Source organism: Medicago truncatula, chromosome 8 (genome assembly GCF_003473485.1).
Source record: "Medicago truncatula cultivar Jemalong A17 chromosome 8, MtrunA17r5.0-ANR, whole genome shotgun sequence".
NCBI classification, from domain to species: Eukaryota; Viridiplantae; Streptophyta; class Magnoliopsida; order Fabales; family Fabaceae; genus Medicago; species Medicago truncatula.
Window position 1 is genome coordinate 42,585,456 of NC_053049.1, and position 26,755 is coordinate 42,612,210.

Below are 26,755 nucleotides of genomic sequence, written 5' to 3' on the forward strand. Positions count from 1 at the left end.
TAGAATTGAACCCTTCGGATTAGTCGATTTTTGAATCAATTGAATCCTGAGTTTTTTATAAATAAAAAAATAAAAAATAAAAAAGGAACTATGGTGCGTAACTGATATTTTGATAGGTTGAGGATTAGAGCTCCTCCAATACAACCATAAAACTCTGAATATATCGCCAAATCAAAATTGTTTCCTTTCCTCGAAAAAAAAAAAAAATCAAAATCAAAATTGTTTCCTAAGAACTATCTTGCAAATAATGTGTAAAACAATAATATAGTTCCTCCACCAAAGGGAGAGAAAAAGAAACAAAACAAAAAAAAAAAAACGGGAATTGCCTTAAAAACAAAAAAAATCAAGTATAGCAGCAGAACAGAATCCTGTACTTCAGATTAACAAAAATGATTCCACTAAGCCATCAAGAACAAGACAAGGAGATCCAATATAGTATCTGATCTTGCAAGACATTCCCCCTTTCTTCAATGTGGGCATGTACTTTGCGGTATTACTGCTGTTCTGACTCCTAACCAGGACCAACAATGCCTGACATCGGCATGACTTGTTCTGCTATGCTTCTTCTCTCGGTCAAGACCTTCTCCTTTCCTTTTTACTTGATTTATGGCTGTGATTGTCCATACGCCGCTTTTTATCGCTCTTATGACTTCCATTCTCGTTTTCAGACTTTAATTTCCGGTTCGATTTTACACTGACAAGACCACCTGTGGGTATTTTCCCACCAGTATTTTGCAAAGCATTGTCAAAGCTAGATTCTCCGTCTTCAAAGGCATACCGCTGGAGCAATTCGGGAGTGAAGAGAGAATCTGATTTTGCCTTCATATCATCCTATACAGTAATCCAGTGATGTTAAAGATAAGAGCTTCTAAAAATTAGATGTGGAAAGAAACAAGGATGGGTATTATCTTAGGATCTTATAAAAAATAAAGCAAATGATGGAAGTACATACCTCAAATTGTTTAGCCCCATCGTTGAGGTCTTCATCCACAGAAACACTAAGAGGTTCCATGACAATCTAGGAACAAAACAGAAGAAACCCGACAAAGAGGGGGAAAAGAAAAACAGGCTCAAGATTAGTGAAGGATAAAAAGCAAAGCTGCTGCAAATTAGTAGAATTTGTGTCCCTACATACTGCAGCACTTGCATGTGAGGATTTCATTAACTCAACTTGCTACAGAATTCAGTGAAAACATCAAGCCAATACACAATGTTCAAGCATTATTAACTTACGTCTTTCAGCCGTGGCATGGTTGATTCGATCTCCTTGAATGCAAGACCATGTAGATATTTGTAGAATTTCTTCATAACCTTTATAAATAGAGACAATATTTGTTGCCTTTCCAACCCCATTTGTCCCTGTTAAACAGAAGTACTTGCACAAATGAGAATTAAGTTCCATTTTTTGAAAAGGAACCAACAGGGAAGTAATTAAACGGAATAAATACTTCAACTTTATGGGAAAAAAAGATGGTCTATTCAAACCTCTTGTAATATCAAGCAATGAATTTTAGAGTTATTCGTTGATTTAATAAACAATTTGTTATGATAATGAATTGACCAATGTAATTAACAAATTTCAAAAGAATGAGGATAAAATTTTCTGCAACATTAATCAAGTAATGGTAGTCAGCATTTGGTTGTCCTTCGTCACTTGGTTGTACAATACATATTAGGTAGGTGCTAACTGCTAGATAAAAACAAGATTGTGTTATTTCAACAAAAAATGTTGCAAGTTAGTGAGCAGACCTCAATGTGTGAAATGTTCTGATTCTGCAGACCTGTGCAGAGTAACACACAAGCTTGAGCATGTGATAATGTAACTGGAATCTTTTCTTGGAAGTACAGGTGCGAAAGTGCAGGAACTAAATCTAAAATCTGTCAAAAAATAAATAAAAACAAAGGTTAAGAGCATACTTAAAAGCACACCACATCAATGGCCTAAACTTCGATGCAATTATTACATCACAACTTCAGTTATTTGTATACGGTGCATAATGTCCAATGCTACAACATAAGGCAACCGTCCTGAACCATTTTTTAGGCCATTTAACTTAAGGCAGGGCTTCATCTCATTTTCTGATTTTGGTCCATCACAATTCTCGCATATTGATGCTCATGAACTTGAAGCAAACACAAGTGAATATTAATTTAATTTGTATGGCCATTTCAGTTTATCCAATCAAGTTTTATAACACAAACTTAAAAGATATATACTTCTGTAAGTGAACAATCGTGTATAGTTAGGGTGTTTGGGGGAAGGGGGAGAAGCAAGATGAAATTCTATTTTAAATGGAATCATCTATTATCAAGAGAGAGTGAGAACTGCTAGGACTTAAGAGTGGAGTACACATAGCAAGTTTACAAGACCAAAAAAGTATCGGACTGGTCATCATCAAGTAAAAAGAATGGTATCCATCATTTGAGAAATTACCAGATGAAAGTCAGCAAGATTGTCAACATAAGCCTCTAGTCGCTTCATATCATGTGGTGATAAATTTTCTTTAACTGATCCCAAAAATTTGTCAGCGGTTGTCTTGATAGGCTCTTGCTCCGTAAAATTGATTTTTGGGTCTATGATGCTGGATACATTATCGAAATAAAAAGCACTATGAATAAAAGGCACTGTGAATAAAATTTTGTATGTTCTATTTTCCTTTTAGGAGCATATCTCATCTGCAGGTTATGTACTTTTTCTCCTCTAACTTATATTTTGAAAGATAAAATCAGGTGGAAAATCTTACTTGTCAGCATGATCTATTTGTTCTTTAAAAAGAAAAAAACATAATCTATTTGTTAATAACTGTAGACTCCTATAACTCAAGGAATTCCATAGTCCACGTCAGATACCAAATACTAACCTCATAGCAAGCTTGTATTCCATGCCACGGAAAGTGGAAGCCAGAAGTTTAGCAAATCTTTGCCTAAAATCTACAAATAGCAAACTAAATCAGAATTTCAGAGTATGAAGCATGAATATGGAACATAGAGATCATAATGGCAAAGGAAGATGAACCCACCCTGGTAAAATGGACCAAAAAAACCGAACTGATTTGATTCATCAACTTCAATTTCATCATTATTCAAGGGTTTCAGGACCATGCATGAATGCTCGCCAGTCACGTTATTCTATCAGGTCGAGAAAACAATATATTAATTGATTGTTTATAAAAAAAATAAAAATACATAATCACTGGTTAAGACAAAAATAAAGCTTAACTGGAATCTGGCCAATGTAGAAAGGAGCAAATTTATGCTTCTTCCAAAAGCGAAAGAGGTCCACGGTTAGGCCAAAGGAGACGCCGAGATAATGGAGCTTCTCCGGGCGCCTTTCACGCAGATGTACTAGCAAATGAGGAAGATCTGTTCTGGGTTTTACATTTTCTTCAAGTAGTGAAACCTGAATTCATAGTAGCATCATAAAAATGGAAAGCATGTGTTGGAAAAATAAACACAGTGATATTCTGAAACTCAAGGTGTTCAACAACGTTCACCCACCCTTAATTTGCAGAGGGAATAATAAAACTGTCTATTTTCAGAGACTGCTGAAGCTGTTGCTTAGAGTCTGTTATTTAACTATAATTAGAATATTCCAGACCTCTCTATTTTAGAGTCTCGTCTGGGAACTCAGTATATAGTCTTAGTAAACTCATAATAACAGAATACACATTTCAGTGACTCCTCTCTTTTTCGTCCTCCTTACTATTTGTAATCTTCTCTTTCTTTTATTTAATCTCTTTTATAAATAATAAAAAGAAAAAACTAGACAGGATGAAAAGAACAAAAGAAAAGCAAAAGTTATCCTTTTTCCTTGAATCAAGAAAGAAAGAGGAAACACACAATAAATCATCAAGAAAGCAAAGCCCTGCTGCATTGCCTGCAAAGAACTCCTCTAAAAATCCCATTAGCTGAACACCATAGAGAAGCCAAGGAAAAATTGTTCCATTTAAAGGGCAGCAGCATATATCCTAAAAAAATTCTCCCATTTGTCTACAACTATAAACAATTAATCACTGCTATAAAGCATTGCCCTTACACAACATTATTTCAGAATTATGAAATGCTTTCTTTACTAATTGAATCTTCGTCGCGATGCTAATCAACTATACTACCCTTAGATAGCATATGATATACATAACTTGCTGAGACAGAACAGAAATGAACAGAACATTATAAGCAAATTAAAAAAAAAAAAAAAACACTTTAGAAGTAACATACCTTCTCTGCAGCTTCTGTAACTGTAATTTGTGGAGTGTGCACCTTATCGTCAACATCATTCTCAGAGATAGACGTGAGTTGTCCTTCATAATAACTGCAGACAGTATGTAATAAGTGATTAATACATGATGTGCTGCTTAATATTTAAATATATTTAAAGACTAAATGCAGACCAAGTTGAAGCATATTTTATATTTACGAAATAAGGAACTGAGAAATCTGCACAATTGTAGACAAGCTAAACCATATTATTTTGGTAGCACCATGCACGAGGCTCCCACTATTTTGAGGGTAAAGAGCATTATATATGCATAGTCATACTCCAAAAATGTAGATACTATTCATGTGACCAAAAGCTACGCCCATGAAGTCGCAAGGCTACTTTCTTGAACTTGAAAATGGAGTATCCAGAGATTGTGTGATCAGATCACACAGGAATATACATATATAAAAGTTTGTTCCCATGTTCACTTTTACCTTCCAATACTCCGCCTCATACAACATTTCAATCTTATAGTTGTAACCTGAAATTTTATCTTAAGCTTGAGAAATATCTTTTTGACTTTATCACATAAAACACTTGAGTTGAGGCCCTCTTCCATTTCAATCACCCCACATGAATCCGATTGTTGACATCTCCCTCTGTTTCTGTCATTTTGTACAATTGACTCGAGATATTTATGCTGTGACTTGTGGTATGATACAGTATCTAATTTTAACCTTGAAGCTAGGGCTGCTTTGCCTTTTTATTAAACTTGTACACCATACACTCTATTTTACTTCTACTCAAACAAAAACAATATGTTTCTAAAGCTTGTCTCCAAGCCTCTTAACCTTTTGTTTATTTATTTCATCTTTCAACTTCCACGTGGAACTATATCATTTGCAAAAAGCATGCATTTCCACGTCGGCTCTTGAATGTGTTGTGTAAGTACATATAAGACTAAGGTAAAATGAAATGGGCCCAAAGTTGACCGTTGGTATTTCTTATAGTTAATGGAAATTCTCGCGGCCATGTGCTCTCACACTATTCATGGTGCTCTCGTACATATCCTTCATAGCTTGAATATAGTCAATCCAAACCCGTTTCTGTTCTAGGGTTTTCCACAAATCATTTGCGACACCTTGTCAAATGTTTTCCCAAATCAATGAAAACCATCTGAACATCTTTTTTTTATCCCTTTGTTATTGCTTTGGGAAGTAAAGTGCTGCCATGGTGGACCTCTTAGACATTAGATCAAATTGATTATCAACAATTTTGGTTTCTTTTCTTAGCTTCCACTCAATCACATTTTCCGTAACTTCATAAATGGCTAATAAGTTTGATCCCTCTAAAATTGAGCAATTTAAAAGATCTCCCTTATTATTATAAATCAGATTTGAAGTGCTTCTCTCCATTCATCTTCAATTTCATTTGACCTAATAATCTCATTAAAAAAACTGCTAGCAAACTAATATTGACCCCAGATCAATATTCATTTAAAGAAATTGAAGAGCACTGAACGCTCTTGCAACAACTTGAGTAACACAACCTAAAGTGAACATTGCTAAGTAAGAAGGAAACTAGATGCACTCACCGTGTTAAAAGCTCAACTGCTTGAGAACCATATCCAAGCTGAAATAAAAGAAAAAAGATGGAAGATAAGAGGCGTGTTACAACTTTGAAAGAATTGGATTAAACAAAACCATATGCCAAATCTAGAAGTTACCCTCATTGCACTAGGATGTGTGGCAATGCGAACAATCCGAGCACCTGAAAGTGAAGGAAAAACTGTATCTCGGAACTGCTCACAAAATTTCCATGGTATTTGATCTCCACAAGGTTGATGACCATGGCTCAAACTTTGGATAGCTGACTGACGAGATATCTGCCCCTCAAGGCAAACCTGTGAATAGAAGTTATGGAATGTAGGAAGTTACAACAAACGGACAAGCATGATAAACAGAAAGACGGGTTTCTACAATCAATGATAGCTTATTAACATTTTCTTAAACTAAACAAACCCATGGGTTCTATCAAAAGAGAGTAAAGCAACCTAATGCCATGAGGATTATTTATGCGTAATGTCAAAATATGCAAACCTGGATGACACACAAAATATCAGGAAGTTGATTCTTCGATTCATCCACCGGTCCTGTCATACAAATATTCTAATTCAAGTCCTGTAAATTTAAACATATGAACAAAAAAAATATATAACTAGAGGGAAAAATCAAGCATACCAAGTAGCACAAATAAGTGGTGTGCTGGAGCATCTGCCATCAATTGCAGATCATTTGGAGAATTCTTGTAATGCGATGCAACATATAATGCCATCATTCGCTGTAAGAATACAAATAGTTTGTTACAGCATTTAAATACGTGCAAATATTAATCACAACCCACCCAACATCATTCAGCGAATCTGTTTTACCTGCAAAAATAATTCACTATCCTTGTGGTAGGAAAATAGAGTATCCCGATTGACATAGTATAGATCACACTCACTTGCTGGAGGTAACCTGATTTCAGAATAACACAACCGTAAATGGGGATTGAAATATGGTCTCATATTCCAAAGAAGTATGAAATGAGCTTTGGTATAACCTGCTAATATTAGGGATGGCATTTGAAACATCTAAGCAAAGTAATGTGTTAAGCCAGCTTTCAATAGGATCCCCAGGAGCATATCTGATGGATTCACTCAGTTCTATTTTCTTAAATCGACAACCTGAAAGTTTAAAATAGTTAGCAGTGACATGCATTTACCTCTGTTGAAAATTGTTACAAAATGGGAATGATAGCTTCAATTAGTTTAGATTATATTCAGATCTTAATTATCGGATTCAGATAAAAATTATTTTCTGTTTTATCTCTTATGAGTTGTATTTGTATTTTTGTTTCCTAGCTGTAGATTCTTTATTATTTTTCCAACCGACTCTGCCTATATATATTCCATCTTTGTATAACCTCTAATTTACTACAATCATATAATGGATCATTGAAAAGCAAATAAATTAATTCTATAGTTCACTTCCTTTAATGAACAACATATATACTTAACACCTATTATCAGAAAATAACAACCTTCTAAAACAACTACTACAATCATATAATGGATCATTGAAAACCAAAGAAATTAATTCCATAATTCATTTGGAATGTATTTGAATTCTGAAAAGTGCATGAGAAGCACTCTATTTATTTAAAGTGAGTTTAAAAAGTCAAATGCACCATACCTGCGCCCTCCGTGCTCTTAGCAGGCATTTGGCTTTTCTCTTGAAGTTGCTGCACTAGTTTTAGTGATAAAGAGCGTCCAGTTCCTTCGTAACTTTGCATGGGGAAAAAAGAACACAATTTTACATTAATCAAGCAACATCAAGAGTTAGCTCTTTAAAAATGAGTTTGACACATTAAACTTGACTCGAGATGGGAACGGAAGGGAAAATAATTCATCGCTAAAAAAATGTTATGATATATGGAAAGTTTCACCAAAAGCAAACACCAGTCATACCCATTAACAGTGGAAGACAGGAAGACCAGATATGGGCCAAGCAAAGACTTCACTGTCGGCAGTGGAATAGCAGCTGCTTCATCAACAACCAATAATTCAACTTGCGAAAGCTTTTCATGTTCGTGTGGCAGTATATACTGAAAGAAATTAGGATGAAAAGAAAGGCCAAAATTACATTTATGATTACTTGTAACCTTACAGCAGTAAGTTTCTTAATATCACAAGACACTTTTTGAGTCATATTCATTCATGAAGTATTGGCAATGAACTTACCTGAATGGTCTGTCTGTGATGCTTGTAAACATTGATCCTTACAACAGTAGCATTCTTGGACTCACCCACACTTTTCACATCAAAATCTTCATGCTCCTATTCACATTGGAAACGGTGGCACTCATGAACAAAAGCCATTCAACTTCTTAAACACAAACGGACAAAAAGTCCTTTAGAAAGGTACTTTTGCCATTTACTCCCCTTTCCCCAACAAATGAGGCAAAAGGGAGACTAAAAATACCCAAAATAAAACAACACTCACTCAGTAACCAGTTATGTATCTGAATGATCATCAAAGTAAAAAGGTACTCCCTCTGGTCTCGAATAAGCAACAAAACAAAAAAATTGATGGTCTTGAATATACGCAAATGTCAACTACTTCTATCTTATTCAATGCTACTATTCTTAAATTACCCTTCAATTAATGTGATTTTATTTTATTTTTCTTCTCACGAAACAAGTTCCCATGAGGGGTAATTTAGAAATTACAATTGTATTCTTTATAACTTTGAGGGAAATAAATGAGATCACTTAATTTTCTTAAAGGGTGTGATTTTTTTTATTTTTTTGTTGCTTATATATAAGACTGGAGGGAGTATAAAAGTTGATATTCCTAAGACAGTGCCCTGCGTCCGGGTTCTTTCTTTTGATTTTCTCATGTATGAAAATTAATTGAATGAGGTAAGCTTGCTATATATTTAGTGGTGACAATATTTCGATTAATTAGAAGGTTCATAGCTACAACACTGTCTAAAATAAACTAGTCCAATTGTGCACCATATTATGATTTAAATGAGAATGAACCATTCGGTAATCAAATATAAATGGCAGTGATTACTTTCTACTCTCATCCATTACCATAGTTACATTCCATCCGTAAATCTTTTTGCAACTAAATGTTATCTTAATTAAAGGATTAATGATAATAGCTATTCAATGAGTGAAAGAACTTGTACCTTGTATTCAAGTACATCAAACCCTTTGCATATAAACTCAAACAAGGTTTTCAAATTCTCCGGACTGGGTGCAGTAACAAAGATATTTGAATACCTACACCAGATAATTTTCAAATGAGGTCGGAAATAAAGTTAGTTTATCTATCATGCATGAAGATATTATTGTCTGAAAAGCACAGTACCCGGCAGCAATAGCTCCAGCAATTGATAAACCAAGAGCAGCTGATTTTCCACGGCCACGGGCAGCCAACAAGGCAACAGTACTGCGAAGCTTCTTGTCCAAAATTGCATCAAGGAAAGTTATGACAGCTTTTCCCTATTAATAGAATACATATAAAATTCACTGGCATGTACCACATAGAAAAACCAATTTGGCTGACCACGGTAGGCGATGAAAAGGTTAAAGGTAAATAATCCTACCTGGTCCAACGTGGAACATTTCCGTATCAGTGGTCCAACAGGGAAATCTCCATTTAGTTCCTCTTTAAGTTTCTTCAGCTCCTGATAAGCTTCTGATAGTCCCTCTGAGTCCTACAGCATCAATTCAGTACATAGAATTACACCATAACTCAAACAAACAAGTATTCTGCTTGGCTACCCACAAAGGGAATGGGGAGGACGAAAGAAAAATCTACACTTTATAAGTAATTGTTTTTGCTGATATGATTTATATGAAAAATTGCAAAGCCATGGACTGTAATCAGCCGTGAGATAGGATAGAGTGAATATGTGACACCAGAAGCTATTAAATACATAATTGCAAATTTGCAACACAACAAATTAGAAAACAATACTTAGAAAATTCATTGAAATAACGTTTTTCAATAATAAGAAAGCAACTAACACTTACAGTGAAGAGTTTTGCACCTCAGTGAAAGACCGGCAACATAAATTGAACATTGTTTAAATTATTGAGAATATATGATTTGCGCCTAGATGTGCTTTTTAGGACAACTTAACCTAATTGTGTGCTATATAAATATAAATGAGGAGGCTGTGTTGCATAGATCATCCCATAACAGGATTACTCCCCTCTATTTCCTTTCTACTTCCTCTCTCTGGCATCTTTACAAGTATAACTTTTGCGGTTATCAAAAACAAATCAGATTTTTTTTTTGTAGAAGCCTAGCCAACTGAAATTGGCACTGGGGAGAATAAAACTTGAGTACCACACTCCAAGGTCCCAATCCAACACCAAACACAATCAGATTAATAGCAAGATTACGAAACAATTATCATACATTAAAAGCACAACAAATAAGAACACCCTCTAGTATCCGGAGGGAGGAAAAAGGAACTATTTTTGTTGTGATCTTCAAAAACAGAACCAAGACACATCAGCCATAAGTAAAACCAGGGAAAATATACAAAAACACATTGTTTTTGTAGGTCTTTCTATCCCCCCCCCCCCCAGACACACACAGTATCTGGATACCCATATGCAACCAAAAACAGAGCGGACAGTTAAAAAAGGAAGGAAGAAATAGTTAAAGGTTTAACAAGGATACCTCTTCAACAGGAACTGGTTTAATCGACCTTATGTGAGATGAAATTGGTAATACATTCAGCTCATCGTCCATGACCACGCATGCCTTACAGGAGGCAATTGATAGTAAAAAGCGTTCATTAAAGCGCCCAGTAGCTTGAGAGTGGGATTCAGTTCGAAATCTGTCGTGGACATCCTGCAATCGGTGAACCGTGTGAAAATTGATAGGAATGATACTTTTGAGAAAAGTGTAGCATAATAGAAAATAGCCTTATAAGCCACTTAACCGTAGAAACATAAATTTATGGTTTTCAAGCTTCGATATAAAGCACTGAGAAAATGATAACAACACATTCATTTCTGTTGGGACACTAAATTATTTATAGGGGCCATATTTTTTATGAAGCCTCGACGAAATATATAAGGCTGTAAATCTATTTTGATTTATAACTTTAAAACAGTTTTAGGATATAAACAAAAGAGAGGGCTATATAATCATGGTCTATGATAACTCTAATAATTAATCAAATGAATTAGTATTTTACTATTTTTTACAAACAAAAAAATGAGGGCTAAAGAATAGAATATGAATTCTGAATCTTCTTACGTACCATCACCATCGTGTACAAACTGGTTAGCGAAGATAGAGAGCGCAAAAGCAAAACAATCAACCCTCCTCCTTCCACTGTCTCTATAGTTCTTGCTAGTAGATTAGGTGTTAACGCCTCAAAATCCTACAAGGAAAAACAAAGGCAAAACCAATTATTTTATGCTGCAGGGTGAAATACATCCTAGAAAGGACAAGTGATTGAAATAGTATGAAGTGTAAGATACCTGAAGAACACACATCCCGAAGGTGTTGCCAAGAACTCTTTCAGAATGCTTATATAAACAATGAGTTAATCCCCCGCCTATCATAAACAATGAAAATGCATCGGCTTTCTCAGGATCCAAAAGACCCTGAGTCGTCATTTTTTTCATCTGCTTGGCGCGTTTTTTGCTATGACTGCATACATTCAAAATCATGTTCTAATCAAGTTCAAATAAACTTAAACAGACAAATCATGGTTTATCAACACAACACCGATTCATCGTCCATCCATCAATTATATCAACAAACCTGCTTAGTTCAAGCTTTTCCTTATAACACCATAAAACAGTTGGCCTGGATTTGATTTGAGCCTTGCTAAGCATATAATGAAGATTAACAATCTGCATACAACAGAATCCGCATTAAGCAGTTAAATTCGCAACACCCTTAGGAGGACCTGCTTGAATTGACTTAAATTGAAATTATCTACTGGCATAAGCACTTGTATGATTATTCGAGTGAACTTATGAAAACAGGTTTTAAAGCTTATACAAAAACAAATTAACATTAATTTAATTTTTATTATATAAATAAGCACTTAAATGATAAGCGCTTATGGTATAAGGTGTTTATGAAGCTAAAAATGGTTGAAAATATGTATAAAACGATACCTGATCACGGGATTTGTCACCGATAATGACAAACATGGATCGATGCCTTGATTTGACGCCATTTTCGATAAGAGTTCTGATACGTTCATCCACCTTCTTCCTCATTTTGTCTGGGACGAAAATTAAACAATCGTATAAGTTAGAATCGATAGTTTAGATTCAATAGTATTTGAAATCAGTTATTATAAGACAAGGAAGCGATAATGAGACCTTGGAGTGAAAACGGCAGAAACTTGGTGTGTTCGTTTGTTAAGTTAGGGTTTATGGAGGGGTTTACGTCACTGCTATAGTGCTAGGTTAAGCTTAAATTTTCCTAACATCTTTTACATTTATTTATTTACACACTACTAGCCCCTTATTTATTTACACACCGGCCCTTAGTACTTCACATAATAATTTTTGGGTGGACACGAGAATTTTGGACCTTCTATCCGGTCACGTCCTTTATGTGTGTGATCAAATAGAGAGTTTAAATCTTTGTATATATCTCATAAAAAAAAAACTTTGTGTCTATCCAATAATTATTCTTTCATCAAATATTTAAATGTTTTTGTTAGAATAAAATAAATTTTAAATGTTAAAACTATGATTAACATTCAAAAGTTTTTTTTTTCGAGGAATTAACATTCAAAAGATAACACTTGATGTTGTTTAAATTCAACATTTTTCAATATAACACCCAAAAAAGGTTTTTTAATATAATATGTATTTTTTTTTAGAGGGTAGAAATACATACTTGAAAATAAAATTTATTATAAATGATATGTTGGTGCATTTCTTTGTATTGTTTATAAATGAATCTATAAATATTGGTTGACTATTATTACCAAAGTGTTGCACGATTATCGTACCTTTTTGCCTTAACGTGAAAGTGGATTGTTTAGGTGCAATAAATAATGATTTTGTGAGTGAGATGAGACTTTGTTTATGATATGTGTGATTTGAGTAACAATGCTCTCTTTTGATCCAATAATGTGTGTTTGTTTCAAGTTTATTAAATTCATTCTTAAAAATAATATTTTTTTAATATAAGGATGAGAATTTTATTCCAAGATATTTAGAAAAAAGATGTTTGTTTAACACTACAGTATTTCTGGGAACCATAAAAATAGGAATTATAATAGGAAATTACTCATGAATTTTATTTCCACCCTTTTCTTTGGGAAAAATTTTCTATTCTCAGGAACGTTTTATACCCGAAAATAAAATTTTGTAAACTTGTAACAAACATAGATATATGTATTCCTATCGTTTTATTTTCAGGAATATACAAATATAACTTAAAACAAACGTAATTAAAACATCTTCTCTCCCCTTCCCCCTCCATTAAAATCTCTCTGCATCCCTTTCATCCGTTGAACCAAACGGCAACATCGCTTCAATGCTTGTGGGCAGTGGCGGAGCCAAGTAGAAGGGTATGGGGGCACCAGCCTGCACAAACTTTTGAGATTTCTTTTTAATAGTATATATGTTGATACATTGACTAGACCACATCCACCAATAGAAATTCAACAAACTAAGAAGATAAAAAGTTTATTTCCTATAAAATGTCCATATGGATCTTGTTTCTTCCCATATGTTCCCTGTTTCATCATTATCCATTTTTATCGATGTAATTAAAACTAAGAAATTAAAAAGTTAATTCTTTTCAATGAAGTAGTGGTATATGTGAGTATAATTTGTTTCCTTCTAAATTTAGCTACTGACCAATAAAGAAGTTTTTTTTCTTTCAAAGGCACAATTAAGTAGTTACGAATTAGAATTAGGTTTATTGCATATGATATGAGTTATATATATGTAATATGGTGCATGAGTATGAATTGTAACATAGTTTTAATTGTATTTTTATAGTATTTTATTTCTAGCAATAAATAATTGAAACATTTTTTAAAAGAGAGTGAAGTTCAGAGCAATCAACAATTTTTAATCCTCAAACATTTTATGAATGTGAAAGTATATAAATAGGTCCATTTATAAAAAAATAAAAAAATGGAATTTGATTTGATGCTCCCACTATTGAAAATTTCTGCCTCCGCCACTGCTCGTGGGGAATGAGATAATAAATAAAATTTGTGACGTTGGTCACATGCTCCGATAAGTCGTTGTAAGGATGTTGTCTATGAGATTGGTTTAATGATATATGTTGTTTATTTCTAATTGTCTTTCTTAGTTATGTGGGTATATGTAGTTGTTTTATGCGTATTTTTTCTTCATGCAAATGAGGTGCAGATGAATGTGGAATGTCCTAAGTAGAATAAAGTAAAAGCACATAGTACAGAGAACTGGGGGACATAGACCTGATCGATCCAGTGACAAAAAACAAACTCAAATGGGTGATACAAATCAACCCTAGGAAGTATAAAACACTCATCCTTGTCCAGAAAAACAATCTCACACAGATGAGCTTGCACAATCTAGCGGATCCGCTTACCGAACCACAACTAAATTGCAAAAAAAGAAGACAGTGTAAAAACGGAATAATAACAGACCAAACTATTTGACAACGAGGTATGAACCTAACCGTCATCACAGATACAAGTCCATCCACCACCCATTGCATCGACCACCGTATCAAGTCTCAAAAGCAACCATTTTTTGTCAATCAATTTGATGTGAAACAGGAGCAATCCTTGATGTTTTTAATATATTATGCCTGTGATTTTTTATCAAATATTGAACCCTTTGTTTTGTTTATAAGCCAGTAAGGGTGACTAAAACGTTTGGAGCAATGTTTATCTGGGAAAAATATGAAGATGATCCTTACTAAATGGGAATAATAGTGCTTCATATTTTTAAAGGATCTGTCACTTTGCACCTTGTTTTTTTTATTGTAAATTTATTCTTTGGGAATCTAATTAAGTGACACGTTCTTTAGCAAACATGTAAAGCACACTAGTTATTGTAATCTTTAGAGACTCAGTCTGATTATTGTATCTATTGTCTTCTCTAGGTAAATTTAAGTATAAATATATTTGGATTTTAGAATAACTAATTTTAGATGCATGTTACAGTAACTACAATTAGAATGTTAGTTACAAGGGTAGCTTATGAACCAGTGCTATTATAATGCTATATTTAGACACTATCAAACTAAACACATGTGACCACTCGATTTTAGCTTGGGTATCGTTGATCATTCAATATGAACAATACAATGTTTTCACTCACTAATTAACATCTTTGTCTTTTTTGTTACTCTGACTTGCCACTATGTATGTAATTAGAATAAGCTCAACCATGTTTCGAACCGAGTTCCTGCTATGTACATTTTGCATGATGATTGTTCTAGCTCATTGCCAACAACAAGGTGGTCAAGGAGCTCAGACTGTACCAGGTGTTGGTGTTAATTGGGGTTTGTTAGCAACTAATCCAATTGATCCTAACATTGTGGTAAATATGATAAAGGACAATGGAATTAAAATGGTTAAGATTTTTGACACAGATCCATGGATTTTAGGTGCTTTTTCTGGCACAGATATTGAAGTCATGGTTGGAATTCCTAATGATCAATTGAAGAAATTATCTAAAAGCATGGATGAGGCAGAGGATTGGGTTAAACACAATGTCTCCAAACATATGCATGATGGAGGAGTCAACATAAGGTAATTCTTTCGTGCATATTTTATTGTGTACAACACATCATAAAAATGTGCCTAAAAAACATATGATAAATTGAACCATCATTTTAATGGTAGAAGAATTGGAGGGGTTGTTAAATTATATCTTCAACTAACAAAAAGTAAAAACAATTGCATATAATTGAAATCGACAATCATAATAATCTTATTAAATCGGATGTTCTCTTGTGTATGGACTAATATGATACGATCATTTCGATATTTAAATCTTTATGTAATTAAGACTTAAATTGTTCAATCCATACGATCTTAAGATTAAATTGATGTTTCACCATGAATTTAGATGATATATAGTAATATCAATTCATATTTGTTTTCTTCCTTATTTGTTGTTGGTGTTATTATTACTCTAATACCGTGTTTATTGTAGATACGTATCAGTTGGTAATGAAGCTTTCTTGAAGAGTTACAATGGTTCATATGTAGGGACTACATTTCCAGCAATGGAAAACGTTCAAAAAGCCATTAATAAAGCTGGTTTTGGGGATAAAATAAAGGTGACTACAGCTTTAAATGCCGATGTATACGACACTAATTCAGAAAAACCATCAGGGGGAAATTTCCGTGCTGACATTTTTGATGTTATGAAGCAAATAGTGAAGTTTCTTGATGAAAATAACTCACCATTTTTAGTGAACATATACCCTTTCCTAAGTCTATACCAAAATGATGATTTCCCTGAAGATTATGCATTTTTCGACAGTTCAAGTAGAACAATTAGTGACAATGATATACATTATAGTAACGTGTTTGATGCAAACTTTGACACACTTGTTTGGTCGTTAAAAAAAGCTGGTCACCCTAAAGTGTCAATTATGATTGGTGAAGTTGGCTGGCCAACAGACGGTAATAGACATGCCAATCCAAATACTGCTAAAAGGTTTTACCAAGGTTTTCTTAAGAAAATGGCAAACAAAAAAGGTTCACCACTTCGTCCAGGGCCTATGAAGGTGTATTTATTTTCTCTTGTTGATGAGAATTTGAAGAGTGTTGCACCAGGGGACTTTGAACGTCATTGGGGGATTTTTCGTTATGATGGAAAACCTAAGTTTCCTATTGATTTTTCTGGCAAAGGACAAGATAAATTGCCTATCGGAGCCAAAGGAGTTCGTTATTTAGACCATAAATGGTGTGTTTTGAGTAAAGAGGTAAAGAACTTGAGTTCGGTTTATGGACCATTGGGTTACGCTTGTGCAGTTGGTGATTGTACAAGCTTATGTATTGGTTGTTCTTGTGGAAATTTGGATGTGCGTGGTAATACTTCATATGCTTACAATCAATACTTTCAAATGAACGAACAAAGTGTGGAGGCATGTAGTTTTGATGGAACTGCCACTATTGTAACACAAGACCCGTCAAATGGAACTTGCTTGTTTCCTATAGAAATCTATAGTGGTGGAACCATGCTTCAAGGAGGAATTCATACGGTCAGAATCCTTTTGATTGGGCTTGTAATGATTTTCCTTACATTTATATAAAGTATGCATGTGGACATGATTAATGATGATAGATTTGAGTAGTTTATATGCAGTGTTCTACCTTTCAATATTACTCCACTTTACCTCTAGCATTGATTTAAACTGTTTTTTTTTTTTGACGAAGCGTTGACTTTAACTTAGAAATTATAACATGTAGCTCAAAATAAATAGTTATATTAAAAAAAAAAAAAAACATTTTCACGCTTCTTTGATTCCACATGTGAACTATAAACCTTAAAGTTTACAATGGTTAAACATGATTTAACCATATTTTTAGGCTTAAATACCACTAACCATTTTAGTCCTTTAATTTATTTTAAAAGTCGTTTCTGAGAAAAAATAAATAAAAAATTTAAAAGTCCAGTTTGATCATTTTAAATCACCAATTTGGTCCCTTGATTTGTGTAATTTATTGTAGATTCGTCCATTCACTTATGAAAACATGCCATCATATTTAATCATTAAAGAACAAAGTTGCATTAACTTATATAAATTAAGAGACCAAAGTGGTATTTAACTTATATTTTTAGGATGCGTGGTTCTAATTAAGAGGAACCGAACCTTATTCCCAAGGTTGCTTATCTCCAACCAAACTTATGGTGTAATGTAAGTTGCTTTATCCACTAAGCTAAAACAAGATTTGTAGCTTTAACATTGAAGTTGAATCAATTCTAACATTTTACATTTTTTTACAAACTTGTTAAAACTTTTTTCTTGCAAGTATATGCCCAGAAATGAGGATGGATATATATCATTTAGAAGAAGAAGAATAGTACTAATATGTTTATTTTACGGGTAGCACTTCTGCGACATTGTGAAGCTAATGTCATCTAGCTAACATGAGATACCTACTTTAAAAAAAAATAAATAATAGAAAATCAGTGAAAGAGAGAGAACAAAAGAAGAGTGCTGGCCTTTTTTACCTATCCTCCTCCTACCCTGCGCTTCTGCACACCACTTCAACCCACCACCATCAGCTCTTTTTCTCTGCTGTCTACCGTCGTTGACGAATTCAAAATACAATTCATAACCTGGGTTTTGATCGTACTTTAAAGTATATTTCTTAAATTTTTATTGAATTTTGTTAGGGTTAATTAAGTAAATGGTCCTTATAAATATTCATAATTTTGTTTTTAGTCCCTACAAAATAAAATCACACTTTTTAGTCCCTATAAAATTTTTCCATCAGCACTTTTAGTCCCTAAAATGCTTAAAGGAAATGTCACGGGGACTAAAAAGTGTGATTTTCTTTTGTAAGGACTAAAAACAAAACTGTGAATAATTATAGCAACTAAAAACTTAATTAACCCATTTTGTTAAGTAGGGAAGTGAAACCTAACAGGGACAAGGGTTTCAGCGAAGAAAACAACACCAAAAACATTAATTTATCTCCATCGGCGATGAAAGGTTTTAGCGACGGCGGTAATGAAAGAAGAGCTGATGGAAACGAAAAACAACAACCTCATTCCGATGGTGGTGGCGAAGAGGTCATCAAATGGCCGTCATACAAAAGAGGAGAGACGTGGCGATCGTCGAAGGAAGAGAAAAAGATAATGGCGGTGTGGTAGATGTGCAGAAACGAACTAGGAGAAATGGGTGTGTTTCTTATGTTTTCACAGCACATTTTGTTTCAAAAATTTAAATGCCACGTGTCAGCCTTAAATTGGGCAATGGTAGGTGACATTGGCTGAGTCCATCTTTGCTCCATTTAAGTCTGCTCCATTTACCCCATTTACCATCATGGATGTGTGACATGTGGCAAAATAGAAAACCAAGGGTTGAGATTAAAAGGGTTGGAAAAAGCACTTGTTTTATGAAAAACTAAGGCTACGCGTTTGTTTTCTGATGCACGCTCCTTCTTCTTCGTTCTCTCACCATCATCACTTCGATGCTTCTCCCTCTTCTCATCGCCGGCGCCGACAATTAGCTATCACCGTATCTGATATTGTTTGTATCAGATTTCAATTGACTTTTACAAGTATAATTTGGTTATTAAATATCTGTTGTGCGAACAATATTATTATATCAGTCACTGTTGTATTGAATCATAGTTAGTACAAGAGCCACAACCCATAAAAAAGAAGAGGGTGGCGCCGCCGTTGTATGAACGGAAAGGACAACGCTGACGAGAGGGAGAGAGAAGCAAGGAAGAAGAAGAAGGAGCGTGCATCAGAAAAGAAAGAAACGCATAGCCTTGTTTTTGACAAAAACAAGTGATTTTTCCAACCTTTTTAATCCTAGCCCTTGATTTTCTATTTTGCCACATGTCACACATGGTAAATGGGGTAAATGGAGCAAACTTAAATGGAGCAAAGATGGACTCACATTGAGTTGGCTTCAGTGAAGTGCTGAGTCCATCTTTGCTCCATTTAAGTTTCCACAATTTACCCCATTTCAAGTCATAGTTGCGTGACATGTAGAAAAAATAAAATCAATGACTGTGATTAAAAGGTTTGGAAAATGTAATTCTTTAGTAAAAACAATGCCTACGCGCTCTTTCTTCCTTCTCTATCAGTGGCCTCTCTCCCTCCCACCGCCGCCGCACCTCTCCCTCCATCCACCGGCACCGCCATCTGCTCCACATCACCTCACCTAAATCATCCTTGGTCAAACTTTTCTCTTCACCGCTGCCGCCGCTTCAAACCGCCATCGTTAAATTCATCATCAACAACGTGTTCTCTTATCCCATATCCTCAATTATTTGATACGTTCTTCTACCTCTTTTACTCAGTTTTTTCTCTTCGTTTTTCTCAGGTCTCAAATCATGGTTTAATTTTTCAGATCAACACAAATATGGAGCCTATGTATTTTTTTCCTTCTTCTTTTCCGATCAAATAGCTTATCTGACTTCTCTTCTCACACTTCCCTTTTTTCCTTGTGGCTACTGAGACCAATATTATCGTTGAGGCGACAAAAGCTAACTACGACGATGGTGGTGAATTTCACAACGGCAACAACTGATGGTGAGAGCGCCGCCGATGGATAGACAGAGAGGGAGAAGAATGGGCAGCGATGAATGATGAGAATAAGAAGAAGGATTGTATGCGTGTGGGATATCTTTTTCATTAAACAAATGTTTGTTGTTAACCTTTTAATCACAACCCTTGATTTAACTTTTTCCACATGTCACACATCTATAACTTGAAATTGGGTAAATTGAGGAAATCTAAATGGAGCTAAGAGCCTAAGATGGACTCTGAAGTGCCACCCCTTCTAATCTCAACCATTGAATTCTGTTTCGCCACGTGTCACGCATCAGGAAACCTACTGGAAAACAATTTATTTATATATCGCCGCAGCTTTGCATGAAGTAACAAGTAGAAAGATAACAAACCCGTTTCTGTTCAAAACGACCTCTTTTGTTCAGTGATGGCTCCTCTTACACTCTCCGTTACGGTGCAAGATTCTGCCTCCGGTATGTTTCACATCACTTCATTTTTGCTTCATAATTCTTACATTCACTTTAATTTTAAACTAATTTCGCATTTACATTTTCGATTAAGGCTCTGTTTCGATAAACAACTTAATTAACCACTTACATTACACCATAAACACGTATCATGTCAGTGCTTATGTATAAGCTTAAGCTGTTTTCCAGCAATAAGCTATTTTTGGATAGCTTATTTTTCTTAAGCTGAAACCAACTTATGGATATGTCATAGTTGTTTCGATCAGCTCTCTTAAACAATCTCTCAAGTGTTTGTGTCAATAGATAGATATGTTCAATTGGTCAATCCAAACATGGCCTATATCCACGAGGGGATTATAAAAATCTAATATGGTATCAGAGTCTATCGTTTGGGCCACCTACCATTTATATTAACGCTCCAATCTCAATAGTATTGGGCGTGAGGGGTGTATTGGAAAAACCAAGTCCCATATAGATTAAATGTTATAAGGTTTGACTAAAGTTTATAAAGAGTGACACCCTTCATCTTACAAGCGAGTTTTGTAAGGATGACTTAGGCACAATATAAAAACCTAACAGGAATAAGAGCAAATCATTGATTTTACCATATTATTGATTATTGACAGTCAAGAAAAAGGAATTATCAATTTTATGCAGTTATTATAAGCAGAACTTCATTAGCAATTAGCATATTTGTTATTTTAGAGAATGCTTTAGCAGACAGATCAACTATGGTAAACAGCGAGAATCTCATATTATTGTGTTATTTAGCATTGTGTCTGCTGCTGTGTCGTGTTATCCGCTTCATCATTTTAACAGATTATATGGTTTTGCAGATGCTTGTACTAAGAGAAAGCAGAACTTAATTCTGAAAAATTCTTTTGCATCTGTTAGTGTGGGACAAGAAAAGCCATTTGACTTCTTACGCACTTTATTCGGTAACTATCATATCTTCTTCGTTCTTCTTTAATTGTAACAAATAGCTGATATCACAACGTTACAGTACAATCATTTTTCTGCTATCAAAGCGAAAAGGAAAGAAAAATTGATAAAAATAGAAAATAATAATAATAAAAACATTAGTAATATCACATCTCATTATTTTGTAGCCTCGCTCTGTTCTCGCACACACCAGTTGCGATCCCTTCATATGTGTATTTTATTTTTTGACTATAAGGAGTGCTAAACATATATTTATATTTAAAAGAACAAGAATTATTTTGTCTGCTTTGATGCATAACATTATCACGGTTACCCTTTTTTAGGCCTCAAATGGTTGCTTTCTTTATGGCATACTAAAAGATCATATTTGTCAAATACATTTAGGCCCTATTTGAGTAGAAGGCTGACCAACACTAAGATGCCATCCCCCAATCCCTCATTCATATATGCAGTGAATAATTGGAGTTCTTTCCCTCTTAGATTGTGTTTAAATATCATGATAAGTTGATAGACAGACAATGATCGTGATAAATTTTGTATTTCAATCTTGCTGACGAGCTTGATGGAATTATGCAGAGGGTGTTATCGCAGGAGGTACAGCTGGAGTTGTTGTCGAAACAGCTTTATACCCCATTGACACTATAAAAACACGTCTGCAGGTAGAATTTTACAACAAAACAAATTATAATGACTATTGAGGGTTGTATTTTGCTGTGTGCTATACTGATTTCTATTTGATGCGGTAATAAGTAATAACCAATGTGGATATCAAGCTTTGAGACTTTGCATCACTGCCAGCTAGGCTTGATTGTTGTGGAAAATCTATAATTTTTGGAAAGACGAGGAAAAAGGAAAACAATAGTAATTTTTTGTGGGATAGGATGCAATTTGTCTAGCACCAATTAGCAATATCCAATCGTCAAGATTTATTATGTATAGAATGCTTAGTTGATTTACATAGTATAGTGGACTTTCCTGAATCAGTGTTAAGTTTTTGATATTTCCATGGTTTTTCTTAATAGCAATTTAGAGGACTCCCATTTTTTTTACATAAAAGGTGCTGATTATGTTTGTTTTTGTTTTTTAAGGCTGCTCGCGGAGGAGAAAAACTATTATTGAAAGGCCTTTATTCTGGATTGGCAGGGAACCTTGCTGGTGTCTTACCGTGAGATCCTCGTGGATAGCATGATGTTTCAAACATTCTAGGTTTTGTATGTTAGTTAGAAATTTTGAAAACTCTAACTCGAAAAGAAGCCAAAAGTAATTGGCAAGCATGGGGCATATATATACATAGTATACATATGATAATCTTTGTTGTGATTTGAAATATGATTTATCTAATTCTTGGTTGTGATTTTAAAATGTCACACACCAACCATAATTTCCATATATTTGTTAAAACAACTGAAGTTGGGTTACTTGGAAATTATGATGATAATCTTTGTTGATATTGATATAGGAAAGAAACATATTAAGAACCCCTTGTTGGAGACTTATTGATACTCCTGTCCGATATGGAGTTTTACATTCTACTTACATAGAATTTGCCTATTTGACATTTAACTGAAAGTTGTAATTTGAAAACGTAAACAAAAGTATTGTCAAAATTTGATTAGCTTGTGGTTCTATCTTACCTAGACCCACCCACTCTTAGCAAGAGCTATACAACATCACATGCCTCTTTTGGGTTCCTTCTTACTCATAAAATAGTTCATGCATTGAAGAGTTTTGTGACTCTTGGGAATCTGGGCCTAACACAACCCCACAAAACCGGCTTGTGAGGTGAGGATTGCCCCCACTTATAAACACATTGTCAGGCCATCTCTTATCCGTTGTGGGATTCTTTAACAGTGATAAACTGTGATCCTGAAATTATCCTGTTTGTGTTTCGTGTAGTGTCCTTAAGTTTGTACTTTAAGGCATAGTAATGGATGTCTCGACACTCATTTAGTTAAATCTGTTAACTGCACTCATCATTCTTGATACTTCTTACATTCTATGGATCATTTAGCTATATAAGGTTGTCTGGACTCTGGATCACGTTTTGTTACAAAAGGGGGGTTGAGCTTGACTCAACACCAGCTATTAAATTTTTGGACCCTCTCCTTATATTAAATTTTGTTTGGAAGAGTAGTATCTTTTATAGAAACTATTATTTATTCTAAATTAAATGTTTTATGCATACTTAAATTGAAAGAGAGATATATATTTCACAAATTTATTTAAGCGGTTTTCAGGAATTATTGTTCTATGCATACCAAGATTGATTCATGAATCATATCTAGGTTCGTTCATTAACATCTTTTCTTGGTTTTAAATGTGCAGGGCATCTGCTTTATTTGTTGGAGTTTATGAACCTGCAAAGCAGAAATTGCTAAGGATGTTTCCTGAAAATCTGAGTGCTTTTGCTCATTTGGTAAGATACTGCTTATATAAACATAAGTATTCACATACATCATGCTATATTCACTTTAGAACAAGGCACATACTTAACACTTCAACTCAATTGTCTCATTGCTTTAAAGGCATAAGTCTGGCTAATTGTGGTTTTGTGAAGCCATCTATTTGGCTTGTATTGGAGTTGATGCTATGTCTATGTTATCATTGTTTTGTTGCTGGCACTCACTTTTATTGATGCAAAATGCTTTAATATTTTTATGGGATTAAAGTCTTTGATGTAGTTTTTAAACTTCCTTAGACTGCAGGTGCCATAGGAGGCATTGCTGCATCTTTTGTTCGCGTTCCAACAGAGGTTGCTAAATTCTCATTTTTGTAAAAATGATATTTCTATGGTTGAAAACTGTTTCATTGGGCAATTTCATTTTCTTTAATGCTCCACAGGTTGTCAAGCAACGGATGCAAACTGGGCAGTTTACCTCAGCTTCTAATGCTGTTCGCTTTATTGCATCTAGGGAGGGCTTTAAAGGATTTTATGCTGTATGAAGTTCCCCATCTCTTTCTTTTAATATTTTATGACAAATCCTATTCCCCGCACCTGTGATATTTTGTTTAAATGTTTCTTTGATATTGATATTTCAAATCACAGGGGTATGGATCTTTTTTACTGCGGGATTTGCCCTTCGATGCTATTCAGTTTTGCCTCTATGAGCAGATTCGATTAGGTTACATGCTTGCGGTAAATTTCTAAAGTTCTATTTTTATGTATTTTAAGGACTAAATTTCATTTGGTTGTCTCTGACAAATTCCCAAGCCACTGTTGTGATATTTTATTGCTAAGAATGGTTCCCCCCTCTCAGACCTTTCTGGCAAACACAAGTTATTTTCTCATTTCATGCTGCTGTTTCACTGTTAAAACTTTTATGTATATGCAAACATAATTTAGTAGCATGGATTTGAGGCTGTTTTTTAAATCTAAAGAATTCATATCAACATGTAGGACATACCTATTTGGGGTTTATCAAAGATATCAATGTTGCTGTTTTCTCCACTGCTTCATTTGTGCTTGGTGATATGATTTGTATTTCTTTTTGCTAGGCACGAAGAAATCTGAACGATCCAGAAAATGCAATTATTGGTGCTTTTGCAGGTGAATAAATGATATTATAGTTCTAATGTTACTTTTACAAATACAATAACTTGTATATATACACATAATTTTCAGCACTGTACAACCATGAGCTTATGCTTTAACTGTGCTTCAAGCTGAGGCACCTTATGAATTAATGTTTAAAGATGTGTGGTTGTTTGACTATCCGTATTTACTCTGCCAAATCAAAACCTTGAATCTTATTTTGTCAAGCTATATTTCCTTACAAGGTTTGCAGTTAAACTAGATGTCTGTAATTGAGAGGAAAGTCAATCATCTGCTAACCTAATTCTAGATCTTAATTAAACAGTGAAGAAATCAGTAGGTAGCATCAAGATAAAAATAATTTAGTTTTATTTGGCAATAAGATACTTGCTGTATATGATGTACATGCATGACAAGTTGACAATTTGCACTACCATATTTCAGACACGGGAGCTTATAACCTAAATGAAGATATATTTGCTAAAAAAACCGTGTTGCTTTTATTTTCCATTTCTATTTGTAATTTTTTGTGGATGGTAGGTAAATGGGTTTGTCGGTAATTAGGATTCTTTTAACTAAATGATGATCATTTGTTTATTATTTTGGTTGTGTTTGTGCGTATTTGTTAAGCATTATGGTATGTCCTAGCTGCCTTGTGATGTGATATACCATTTTGTTTCTTGTAGGCGCACTAACTGGAGCTATAACTACGCCCCTTGATGTCATCAAAACAAGGTTAATGGTTCAGGTAAGATTTAGTCCTGTTTTTACCTGATACACATATGATACCTCTCGTGTCTAATTACTCTGCAAGCAAATCACAAGAATATACAATGTCAAATCCACCCATTTACGAAGTTCCTATTTTCCTCCAAGGGACCTGCAAACCAATATAAGGGAATTGTAGATTGTGTTCAAACCATTATTAAGGAAGAGGGCCCTGGTGCTTTTCTGAAGGTATGTGTGTTCTGTGTTTTCTTTCTAACATTGTAGCTGGAATAGTAAAGTAGCACAATGCAAATTATCTTCTACAGCCTTGGGCAAATTCAGAAAGATACAGCCACATGGCAAGAAATATATTTTGGAGCTTATAATATAGTAAATCATATTCTTATATTTATTGCAGGGTATTGGGCCAAGAGTACTTTGGATAGGCATAGGTGGTTCGATATTCTTTGGCGTCCTTGAGAGTACAAAACGTTTCCTTGCTGAGAGGCGTCCTACACCTAAACTAGCTCAGTGCTGCACAAACTCGGAAAAAAAGTAAAGATTAAGAATGCGTGATTCTTGATTCTAGGACTCATTATAAAGATGTCCCGTGTACAATGCATTACCCCTCTGGTTAATTTGAAATGTATTCCATCTAGTTTTGTAGTATTCGGGTTGCATATCATTAGATATTCTCAGGTTCAAAATCCAGGGCTTGGATCGGTTAGAGAGACGACCTTTTGCCATATCATTTGTTATTTTCTGTTTTCAAAGATTTGTGCAGTTTTTGTCTTCTGTGCAAGTATTTAAAAATTAAGAATTAATGTAAAATAAGTTAAATTTTTCGTATCTAGTAAAATAAATTAGTAATATATAAAAAAAGTAAAATAAATTAGTACAAAATACATTTTATTTCAAACAAAGTACATGTTTTGGGGACCGATAATTACATCAATATCATTGCTCTTTAGGCAAATCAAACCGAAAATTTTATAGGGACGAAAACCAGAAATGACATACTCCCTCCGTCCAAAATTGTATGTCGCTTTAGAAAAAAAGATTGTCTTAAATTATATGTCGCTTTACAATACCAATGAAATATTTATGTTACTTTTCCTATTATATCCTTAATTATTAAT

General features: G+C 34.3%; 3 protein-coding genes across 4 annotated transcripts; 2 read left to right on the top strand and 1 right to left on the bottom strand.

The window, feature by feature from the left end:
- Window positions 1-89: 89 nt before the first annotated feature.
- On the bottom strand, window positions 90-12,242 carry LOC11439952 (RNA cytidine acetyltransferase 1). 2 transcript variants are annotated; one of them, XM_003630075.4, is made up of 27 exons: window positions 12,120-12,242; window positions 11,910-12,019; window positions 11,548-11,639; window positions 11,262-11,433; window positions 11,039-11,161; window positions 10,450-10,623; window positions 9,362-9,472; window positions 9,124-9,257; window positions 8,942-9,035; window positions 7,986-8,081; window positions 7,713-7,849; window positions 7,438-7,529; window positions 6,806-6,929; window positions 6,633-6,720; window positions 6,442-6,541; window positions 6,301-6,353; window positions 5,928-6,104; window positions 5,796-5,833; window positions 4,219-4,312; window positions 3,221-3,400; window positions 3,021-3,129; window positions 2,862-2,931; window positions 2,435-2,582; window positions 1,750-1,878; window positions 1,234-1,359; window positions 953-1,018; window positions 90-831 (listed from the first exon to the last, which is right to left on the bottom strand). In XM_003630075.4, exons 2-27 carry the CDS (start codon window positions 12,012-12,014, stop codon window positions 574-576), a joined length of 3,090 nt encoding a protein of 1,029 aa, XP_003630123.2. In that variant the 5' UTR covers window positions 12,015-12,019; window positions 12,120-12,242; the 3' UTR covers window positions 90-573. The 2 variants fall into 2 exon arrangements, with proteins under 2 accessions (XP_003630123.2, XP_024629454.1); XM_024773686.2 differs by lacking the exon at window positions 12,120-12,242 and having other exon boundaries at window positions 11,910-12,110.
- Window positions 12,243-15,185: 2,943 nt separating this feature from the next.
- On the top strand, window positions 15,186-17,025 carry LOC11427449 (glucan endo-1,3-beta-glucosidase 8). The gene is made up of 2 exons (XM_024773126.1): window positions 15,186-15,511; window positions 15,918-17,025. Exons 1-2 carry the CDS (start codon window positions 15,186-15,188, stop codon window positions 17,023-17,025), a joined length of 1,434 nt encoding a protein of 477 aa, XP_024628894.1.
- Window positions 17,026-20,283: 3,258 nt separating this feature from the next.
- On the top strand, window positions 20,284-26,465 carry LOC11439953 (S-adenosylmethionine carrier 1, chloroplastic/mitochondrial). Its single transcript, XM_003630077.4, has 12 exons — window positions 20,284-20,440; window positions 21,271-21,372; window positions 21,953-22,035; window positions 22,465-22,541; window positions 23,702-23,792; window positions 24,075-24,128; window positions 24,218-24,313; window positions 24,423-24,512; window positions 24,872-24,923; window positions 25,595-25,656; window positions 25,785-25,865; window positions 26,035-26,465. Exons 1-12 carry the CDS (start codon window positions 20,395-20,397, stop codon window positions 26,173-26,175), a joined length of 975 nt encoding a protein of 324 aa, XP_003630125.1. The 5' UTR covers window positions 20,284-20,394; the 3' UTR covers window positions 26,176-26,465.
- Window positions 26,466-26,755: the final 290 nt, after the last annotated feature.

Bases quoted from the DNA above. Each gene is read 5' to 3' on its own strand.
- LOC11439952 (XM_003630075.4), bottom strand. From the start codon at position 12,014: ATGAGGAAGAAGGTGGATGAACGTATCAGAACTCTTATCGAAAATGGC. The intron at 9,258-9,361 runs GTAGGATTATTT...TTCTATTAATAG, and splicing joins AATGTTCCACGTTGGACCAG to GGAAAAGCTGTCATAACTTT. The intron at 2,583-2,861 runs GTTAGTATTTGG...TAATGTATCCAG, and splicing joins GAATACAAGCTTGCTATGAG to CATCATAGACCCAAAAATCA.
- LOC11427449 (XM_024773126.1), top strand. From the start codon at position 15,186: ATGATTGTTCTAGCTCATTGCCAACAACAAGGTGGTCAAGGAGCTCAG. The intron at 15,512-15,917 runs GTAATTCTTTCG...TGTTTATTGTAG, and splicing joins GATGGAGGAGTCAACATAAG to ATACGTATCAGTTGGTAATG.
- LOC11439953 (XM_003630077.4), top strand. From the start codon at position 20,395: ATGGCTCCTCTTACACTCTCCGTTACGGTGCAAGATTCTGCCTCCG. The intron at 22,036-22,464 runs GTAGAATTTTAC...TTGTTTTTTAAG, and splicing joins CTATAAAAACACGTCTGCAG to GCTGCTCGCGGAGGAGAAAA. The intron at 24,129-24,217 runs GTTGCTAAATTC...AATGCTCCACAG, and splicing joins TTGTTCGCGTTCCAACAGAG to GTTGTCAAGCAACGGATGCA.